This window comes from Podarcis liolepis, assembly GCF_965112155.1.
Source record: "Podarcis liolepis genome assembly, chromosome: 3".
In the NCBI taxonomy this organism is placed as follows: domain Eukaryota; kingdom Metazoa; phylum Chordata; class Lepidosauria; order Squamata; family Lacertidae; genus Podarcis; species Podarcis liolepis.
Window position 1 is genome coordinate 4,663,001 of NC_139557.1, and position 9,971 is coordinate 4,672,971.

The 9,971-nt window shown below is 45.9% G+C and overlaps 1 protein-coding gene across 1 annotated transcript in view; it reads right to left on the minus strand.

Moving 5' to 3' along the window:
- PKHD1 (PKHD1 ciliary IPT domain containing fibrocystin/polyductin) overlaps positions 1-9,159 on the minus strand; it is a 245,536-nt gene extending 236,377 nt beyond the window's left edge. Inside the window, exons 1-4 of the mRNA XM_083495101.1 lie at positions 8,931-9,159; positions 6,049-6,201; positions 3,296-3,406; positions 1,002-1,125 (exon numbers count right to left, since the gene is read on the minus strand). Coding sequence (XP_083351227.1) covers positions 1,002-1,125; positions 3,296-3,406; positions 6,049-6,109 — 296 coding nt within the window. The 5' untranslated portion in view covers positions 6,110-6,201; positions 8,931-9,159. The remainder of the gene's footprint in view (positions 1-1,001; positions 1,126-3,295; positions 3,407-6,048; positions 6,202-8,930) is intronic.
- Positions 9,160-9,971: the final 812 nt, after the last annotated feature.

Consider the following 9,971-nt stretch of genomic DNA (forward strand, 5'->3'; position numbering starts at 1 on the left):
CCCACCTGGGGGAAGCGTTGCCAAGGAGACCAGGCCAGGTAGGGGAGGGATTACCTGCCCACACAATAGAGGGAGGAGCTTACCTGGGAATCCTCACTTGGCTCCAGAGCTTCTCCCACCCTACCCACCCTCAGTTAATGTCTTATTTGCAGGTTAACTTTTCTTCACAGGTATGCGGGCGCTGCTACGTTAAGGTCGCTGTTAAAGGGCCGGAAAGGAATTTCCCTGCATTGGCAGGTTTCGCCTTTCCCGTAGCAAAACGTCACAGGCCTTGGCGGTATCAGGCCTTGGGCGGAATCCTTTAATCCATCTTCCTCTTTGTGGCGGCGATATCAGGGTTCCCCGTTAAAGGGGTTTCTGAAGGGAGGCTTTGGCCATACGCCGAAAGGTCGTCATTGCTCTCCCCTGCGGCGGCGGCGTAACGGGGGCGGCTATCTCTGCTTGAACATATGTTCTCCAGAGCCGGCCCATCCCCCCCCACACACTGGATAACCCTGATGCTCCCTAGGTCCCCGGCTGGGGACTGGGGAGGGAGAACACCCAATACCTGAGCCAAGGTCTACCCACATTTGAAATTTAATAAAGTTGTGGCCAATTTAATCCCATAGCACGTTGTCATGAGTCGTTATTTCACATGATGGGGGGGACCGTGCAGGATCTGGGGACTCCGCCTGTCCACGCAATGTAGGTCCATTCCCACAACCTACAAGAGCACATTGTAACCTCACATATATCAACAGAATGCTTCTCTAATGTGGTTTTGGGATGGTTTGAGTCCACTATCCCTTCTTGGCCCACAGGAAATTTTAACCAGAAGGACATATACATATATGTATATATATACAGATGTTGGGTGCCAAGTCCCATTAGACCCAGCCAGGGAGATGGTCAGGGATGATGGGGCCTGCAGTTCAGCATCTGGATGGCTCCAGATTAACTAATCTGGATCTCTGCTATTGTGCTCTGCCCCCGATAATAGCACTGCAAAGAACCTTCCTTACCTTGTTTGGCATTTTGTGGTGGACAGATCAAAACTGACAGGCTGAATGTCACACAGTACTGTAGGCAGCACTGAATTCAAGAACGACACTTCCAGGTGAGACCAATTGATGGGATATGAGAGGCCTAATGGTGGGCAACCAAACAACAAGCAAACACAGCAACATTTTAAGGCACAGAAGGTGAAACGGGATAAACACTGATCTCCTGTCTGACAATATGTGCAGGGCACAGAGGACATTGTGCATAACAGCACCATCATATATCACAATCCAGACACTTCCAAGCCCTTAATAAATTCTGTGCCTTTTCCAATTTACAATATCATTTTCGAGAAGAGGCAACTAGAACTGTACACAGTACAGTGGTGCCCCGCAAGACGAACGCCTCGTAAGACGGAAAACCCGCTAGACGAAAGGGTTTTCCGTTTTGGAGGCGCTTCGCAAAATGAATTTCCCTATGGGCTTCCTTCGCAAGACGAAAGCCCATAGGGAAATCTCCGGGACAGCGGGGAAGCGCAGCGCGTCTTCCCCACTGTCCTCGGACCTCCTCCGAAGGCTGGCGGTGGGGCGGAGAGACCTCCTCCCGCCACCAGCCTTCGGAAGGCTGCTCTGAAGCCTGGCGGTGGGGTGGAGGGACCTCCTCCCGCCGCCAGCCTTCGGAAGGCTGCTCCGAAGCCTGGCGGTGGGGCAGAGAGACCTCCTCCCGCCGCCAGCCTTCGGAAGGCTGCTCCGAAGCCTGGCGGTGGGGCAGAGAGACCTTCTCCCCGCGCCAGCCTTCGGATGGCTGTCCTGAAGACTTGCAGTGGGAGGAGGGTTTTCCTTCCCACCGCCAACATTCAGAATGCTGTTCTGAATGTTGGCGGTGGGGAGGAAAAACCCTCCTCCCACCGCAAGCCCCGGGAACAGAGGAGAAGCGCTGCGCCCCTTCCCCTCTGTTCCCGTACCTGTCCTGAAGGCTTGCGGTGGGGAGAAAAGCCCTTCTCCGCACCGCCAGCCTGGCAAGCAGTTTCCATAGGAACGCATTAATTGATTTTCAATGCATTCCTATGGGAAACCGTGCTTTGCAAGACGAAAAACTCGGAAGAAGAAAAAACTTGCAGAACGAATTAATTTCGTCTTGCGAGGCACCACTGTACTCCAAGTGCTGTTATACCATAGATTTGTAGGGCATTATGATATCAGCAGTTTTATTTTCAGTTCTTTTCCTAATTATCCTTTGCATGGAATTAGCCTTTTTCACAGATCCTGCACACCAGGTCAACCCTTTCATCAAGCTGCTGGTCTCATTCCTGGTCAGACACTGCCAGTTTGAACTCCATGAACATATAGGGGAATTTAATATTTTTGGGGGGCACAATGTGGATCACTTTACATATGTTTACAATGAATTTTATTTGCCTCTTGTCATGGGACATGAGGATAGATCATCTTGTGCATCACTAATGGTGAAAGAGGAGGAAGCAGAGAATGGGGGGGGGGGGGATGGCCAATTCTCACAATGGAAGGATATAAGAAGTGGATTCTCTTAAGGATCTGTATTGGAGCATGTGCTTTTTAACTTGCTCATAAATGACCTGGAGTTAGGGGTGAGCAGTGAAATAGCCAAGTTTGCTGTTATCAAGGTGTTCAAGGCAGTTTTGAAAGAGAAAGAGAGAGAGAAAGAGAGAGAGAGAGAGAGAGAGACCATGAGGAGCTCCAAAAGGATCTCTCCAAACTGGGCAAATTGGCCATAAAATGGCAAACACAATTCGGTGTACACAAGTGCAAAATGATACAATCTGTGGCAAATATATATATATTCTAATCTCACTTACAGGATCTGAAGTGGAAGTTACTGACCAGGAAAGAGAATTTGGGGTTGTGCTGGACAGCTCAATGAGGATGTTGACCCACAATGTGGCAGCTGTGAAACTGTGGGTTTCAAGTTAGGAATCATTAATGAAAGGGACTGAAAATAAAATTATCAATATAATAATGCCATTTTAGGAATCAACAGTGCAATTGCATTTAGAATACTTGGTTTGCAGTATTGCCCATTGTCTCTCACATAGCAGAGAATATCTCCTCCAGGATTATGTGGGCTGACACACATGAGCAGTAATTAAAGTGTGCTTCTTGCTTTAAAACTATTGTTTTCACCCACATGCAAATTTAATCAGCAGATTAATTGATAAATTACCATTGGTTGACAAAATCACACATGATTAATCTAGTAACATTTTCTTTTAAAAATTGGGTTGAGGTGCCACAAAGAGCAGCTAGTCTTATGACTGTCCCTTTTTGTCTAGAAATACCACCAACAGTTTCTGAGGGGCCCCAGAATCTACCCTCATATCTCAGTGTGATCCAAGTTCCGCCGCCAATGCTTCCTTCCTTTGGCTCCATGGTTACCTTTGCCAACGTAACTATAAAAAGGAAAAAAAACGACATATGCAATGAATTATGTAATGGTACAGCAAATCGCTTTTCTTCTTAAAAGAATAATCTATTTGTAAAGACCTTTCGGAGCATGTGGATGCAGACTGAGCAGAACTGGGAGATCGTGAAAGGTTTGTGAAGGTCTCTTCCTATGAAAGAGACTCCTGCATGTTCCATACCGCCCTCTGAAAAAACAAATCCCTGCTGGACAGAGCCTTGATGCAATGGAGGGAGCAACACTGGTTGTCTTTGCGGCTCTCCCTGCCACGTGGCAGGCCTGATTAGGAACCTGAACACATGCTTGGCCAGCTCCTGGGTAAGATACCGTATATGCCTCTCATAGTCCAGTCCTTGCCCAGTCCATTTCATCAACTGCAGCTCCTCAGAATAAAGGTAAAGGGACCCCTGACCATTAGGTCCAGCCGTGACCGACTCTGGGGTTGCGGTGCTCATCTCACTTTACTGGCCGAAGGAGCCGGCGTACAGCTTCTGGGTCATGTGGCCAGTGTGACTAAGCCACTTCTGGCGAACCAGAGCAGTGCACGGAAATGCTGTTTACCTTCCCGCTGGAGCAGTACCTATTTATCTACTTGCACTTTGATATGATTTCGAACTGCTAGGTTGGCAGGAGCAGGGACCGAGCAACGGGAGCTCACCACATCGCGCGGATTCGAACCGCCAACCTTCTGATCAGCAAGTCCTAGGCTCTGTGGTTTAACCCACAGCACCACCCACATCCCGTTCCTCAGTATACTAAGGGGCAAAACAGACTCCGCAGTGCAGGAGTACACACTCAGGAACAATCATGCCCATGGCCTTACAAGCCTCCCCATTCCATAGTGGAACTAAGGCCTCAGCAGGATCTCTGGCTCTTTCCCCTGGGCAGGGGGTGGACCCAGAGCAGCCAGAAATCTTCCCAGCTCACATTTTTAAAAAAGAAAAATATTTATGTTGGGCTGCAATAAGCAAAACACATACAGTGGTACCTCGGGTTACCTACGCTTCAGGTTACATACGCTTCAGGTTACAGACTCCGCTATCCCAGAAATAGTACCTCAGGTTAAGCACTTTGCTTCAGGATGAGAACAGAAATCGTGCTGTGGCGGCACGGCGGCAGCGGGAGGCCCCATTAGCTAAAGTGGTGCTTCAGGTTAAGAACAGTTTCAGGTTAAGAACGGACCTCCGGAACAAATTAATTACTTAACCCGAGGTACCACTGTACTGTATGCTATTGGTCACAAAAACATGCTTCAGCAAACTCAGACATACTGAGCATCACTTGAATATGCCAGCGTATTTCCTTATTAAAGAGTATTTGATCTAGTGTGATATCATAATTGCATGTGCTTCAAAAGTAATTGCAATGGTTTACCGTATTTTTCGCCCTATAGGACGCACTTCCCCCCCTCCAAAAATGAAGGGGAAATGTGTGTGCGTCCTATGGGGCGAATGCAGGCTTTTGCTGAAGCGTGGAGAACGAGAGGCGTCAGTGCGCACCGACCCCTCTCCAGTGGCGTAGCGTGGGGGGTGCCAGGGGTGCCGGCCGCACCGGGCGCAACATTTGGGGGGGGGCGCGTTTGGCCGGCCCTCAAGGAAGCAGGAACCCCACTGTCCTCGGACCTCCTCCGAAGGCTGGTGGTGGGGCGGAGAGGCCTCCTCCCGCCGCCAGCCTTCGGAAGGCTCCTCCGAAGGCTGGCGGTGGGGCGGAGAGACCTTCTCCCCGCGCCAGCCTTCGGAAGGCTGCTCCGAAGGCTGGCGGTGGGGCGGAGAGACCTTCTCCCCGCGCCAGCCTTCGGAAGGATGCTCCGAAGCCTGGCGGTGGGGCAGAGAGACCTTCTCCCCACGCCAGCCTTCGGAAGGATGCTCTGAAGCCTGGCGGTGGGGCGGAGAGACCTTCTCCCCGCGCCAGCCTTCGGAAGGCTGCTCCGAAGCCTGGCGGTGGGGCGGAGAGACCTTCTCCCCGCGCCAGCCTTCGGGTGGCTGTCCCACTTGTGGTGGGAGCAGTGGCGTAGCATGGGGGTGCAGGGGGGCCTGCTGTACCTGGCGCAACGTCTGGGGGGGCGCGGAAGAGACTCGAGTGCTAAAATCCACGGGTTAGGGGGCGCAAATTACTTGCCTTGCCCCGGGTGCTGAGAACCCACGCTACGCCACTGCCCCTTTCGCTCTCCAGGCTTCAGGAAGCTATCCGCAAGCCTTGGGAGCCCGCGGGAGTTCCCACCGGGCTCCCAAGGCTTGTGGATAGCAGCCTGTTCTGGGGACTGGGGTCGGGGGAAGCTTGGGCTTCCCCTGCCCCAGCCCCGCACCTGGGGGGGGAAAGTTTTTTTCTTTATTTCCCTCCCCCCAAAACTAGGTGTGCCCTATAGGGTGAAAAATATGGTATTTCATGTTTTAGTTAACAACAAATTCTTTACTATTGCAACTGAATACATGATGAGGCAGTAAAGAAGGTCGCTACTTGGAAGCTTAGAATTTATTGTTATTATTATTATTTATTAAATTTGCATAGCAGATTGACTAAGGCAAGTTTGACGGGCCAAGCTGGTGACAGAATTTCTACAAAGCACACAGGCAAACTCTTATCTCTTTGCCACGGTGCTGATGCTCAGTAGTGCAGCTTGATAAGACTCACCTCCGAAGAAAAGCAGCAAAGCCTCAAGAAAGGATGGCATCCGAAACTCCATCTCTAACATCTTCCTCTGCTTTCGACAATAGACTTTGTCATTGAGATCACTGCCTCATTCATAATCAGAGCTCAGATGGTTGGTTCTCACACATGTATTCACTGCAAAGGAAACATGTCTTATATGCTGTTTTTCTTTTTTAATACCTTTGGGGCAAACAGCTTGATGCCCAGAAGACATTTCAATACCAATTCAGAATCCTTCTTCATAAGAGCATCTACAGACCAATTCAGAATTACTACATGGAACCAAAAAAAAAACAGCCTGAAAGAAAGCTTTTGTATTATCTTAATCAGAATATATGGGAGATGATAGATGATACATGGATGATGATAGATAGATAGATAGATGATAGATAGATAGATGATAGATAGATAGATGATAGATAGATAGATAGATAGATAGATAGATAGATAGATGATAGATAGATAGATAGATAGATAGATAGATAGATAGATAGATAGATGATATAGATAGATAGATGATGATAGATGATAGATAGATGATAGATAGATAGATAGATAGATAGATAGATAGATAGATAGATGATGATAGATGATAGATGATAGATGATAGATGATAGATAGATAGATAGATAGATAGATAGATAGATAGATAGAGATAGAAGGATGATAGATAGATAGATGATAGATAGATAGATAGATAGATAGATAGATAGATAGATAGATAGATAGCGATAGATAGATGATAGATAGATAGATGATAGACAGATGATAAACAGACAGACAAACAAACAGATAGATAGATATCTGTTACCAGAGCCAGTGTGGTGTAGTGGTTAAGAGCGGTAGTCATGTAATCTGGGGAACCAGGTTCGCGTCTCCGCTCCTCCACCTGCAGCTGCTGGGTGACCTTGGGCCAGTCACACTTCTGTGAAGTCTCTCAGCCCCACTCACCTCACAGAGTGTTTGTTGTGGGGGAGGAAGGGAAAGGAGAATGTGAGCCGCTTTGAGACTCCTGAAGGGGAGTGAAAGGCGGGATATCAAATCCAAACTCTTCTTCTTCTTCTTCTTCTTACCACATCCTTTGTTTGAGTGTGTGTGTGTGTGTGTGTGTGTTTGTGAGAGAGAGAGAGAGAGAGAAATCTGCTGGTAGATTTAAGCTCCCATTTAAGGTGCTGTGTTTTGAGGCCATCTGCTGAGGGCATTGGTTCCCACCTTGCCGTCTGAAGTGAGGTGTGGCAACTGGATAGGAGGCTTTTCCAGCTCCCATGCCCTGTTTGTGGAACTCTCTTCCCAGGGGGGAACACCTTTGTTATCATTCACGGATGAGGTCCAAACATTTGTGTTCACCTAGGCTAGGACTTGCAGATCAGAAGGTCGGCGGTTCGAATCCCCACGACGAGGTGAGCTCCCGTTGCTTGCTCCCTGCTCCTGCCAACCTAGCAGTTGGAAAGCACGTCATGTGCAAGTAGATAAATAGGTACCGCTCTGGCGGGAAGGTAAATGGCATTTCCGTGCGCTGCTCTGGTTCGCCAGAAGCAGCTTAGTCATGCTGGCCACATGACCCGGATGCTGTACGCCGGCTCCCTCGGCCAATAAAGCGAGATGAGCGCCACAACCCCAGAGTCGGCCACGACTGGACCTAACGGTCAGGGGTCCCTTTACCTTTATCCTTTACTAGGCTTCGGTTATATTGGCTGATTTGAACTGAATGTTGTATTCTGCCGTTTTGTTTTTATTTTGTTATATTATAATTACATGAATGTTAGTACCTCATACTTGGGGGGGATGTGGAGAAGGCCTTCTCGGTGGTGGTTCCTCCCAAGCAACCTTGGAACTCTCTTCCTGGAGAAGCCAGTCTGACTCCCACCTTGTACTTCTGCCAGCAGATGAAGAAGACCTTGTTCCAGCAGGCTTTGGGGAACTGACTGCTTTAAAGGAAAGGGCTGGTGCTGTGATGTTTTTGTTGTAATTATCTAAATTGTTTTAGTAGATCATTCATATATAGAAAGAGTTTTAGTTCTTTTAATGTTTAACTGTTCTTTATTGATTGGGGGGGGGGTTCTCTATGTTTTTAACTGCTCTTATTTGATCCATAAGCTGACTTAAGTCCCTGTCAGGGAAAAAGGCTGGATATAAATAAATATATTGATGGGTGGGTGGATGTGTTAACAATAGGTTTTATTTTAAAGAAACATTAGGAGATGAAGTTCTATAGTTAATTTATAATTTAATTAAAAACAAACAGATCTCACAATTCAGATAGGTAGCCCTGTTGGTCTGAAGCCGTCAAAATAAAATTGTCCAGCAGCACCTCAGAGACCAGCTAAGTTTGTTCTGGGTATAAGCTTTCATGTGCATGCAATTAATTTCATGTGCTCACAATTAATTAATTAATTAATTAATTAATTAATTAATTTCATGTGCTCACAATTAGGAGCGAAATCAAGTAGACCAGCTGCTTGGCTCTGCAGAACTTGCAATGTGACAAGATCCACAAAGTACCAGTTCTACACTTGTAAGAAATAATTCTTTTGTTGTGGCAGCAACTTCCTGCCCATTGACATCAAGCAGGCACCATCACGGTATTCTTTTCAGCAACCGCTTAAAGTACTTTTCTTTATGCAAGCCTATCCAGTATGTAGATATTTATTTTAAAAGTTTCTTAATACTTGCTTTTAGCTGTTTTACTGACAATTTAAATATTTCTTCTAAACCACTTCCATGTTTTGTTACAATCAAACAGTATAGATATTTTGTTAGACAGACAGACAGACAGACAGATACATCTGCAACAAACAAGCATTTTCTCAATATGCCACAATCACCAGCGAGTTTATATGCTTCAAAATTATGCTATCGCATACCTTTATAGTACTTGTTCCTCCTCCAGTTTTCTGATCCAATAATTAGACAGTGGTATACGGAGTTTCAAAATTAACCATTTTCAAAGTCCTATAATTTAGTTCTGTTCCATTGTTTCAACTGGTCCCGGATGATGGGCTTTTTAAATAGCCAACAATAGCTTTTGCTTTTCCAGAAACTGGAAAAAGCTGTACTGTAACTAAAACTAGTGTGTGACCAATCTGAATGCTTGCGATAGCAGGGGTGTGAGTGATTTTTCTCGGGGCAAGCTTACTTATTAACGTAAGCTACTTATGCCATTAAGCCATCTTGCCACAAGCTTTTTTTTATGGTGATACAGAAGTAGCTTGGGACATTTCTCTTAATCTTATTTAATAATTTTAAAGAGAGAGAAAAATGCAATTTGAAATATACATTCTAACTTTTTTTTATTTTTCACGTATGAAAATAACATAAGCAATTGTCATTTAACAGTCCTTTAGTTTTGAGGACTATTCTACATGTGAGGAACATATAGATGATTCGTAGGTTTCCGCAATCTGGTATCCTCTAGATATTTTGCTCTACAACTTCCATCATGGTTAAGGAATATTGGCAAAAGATTATAAAGGTAATTTCTGGATTATTTCAAATAAACATAGAAGTTAATAGGGATTTGTTATTTTCGGGAATACTGGGAAAGAACAAAGTAAAAAGTAATAAGCAAGAGTTGCACAAGATTATGATTCTATCTGGAATGGCAGTTATTGCTCTGGGATGGAAAGAAAAGGCCAAATGGAATATGGAAAAATGGAATGATTATGTTTTTGAATACGTACAATCAGAAATATTTGCAGATAGTGGCAGAGGATAGATGGGAAAATAAATGCCAAAGAATCACAAATAAATGGACATTTTACAGGAACTGGATAGAAAGGGAAGAAGCCAACCCTAACATACAAGCTCAAATGAACAGACTGTGTACATGGATAAAGATATGAAGAAGGAAGGCCTGATCAGGGGGGAGGGGTTTTGGTTTTCCTTTTTTTAAAAAAAGGTAAACC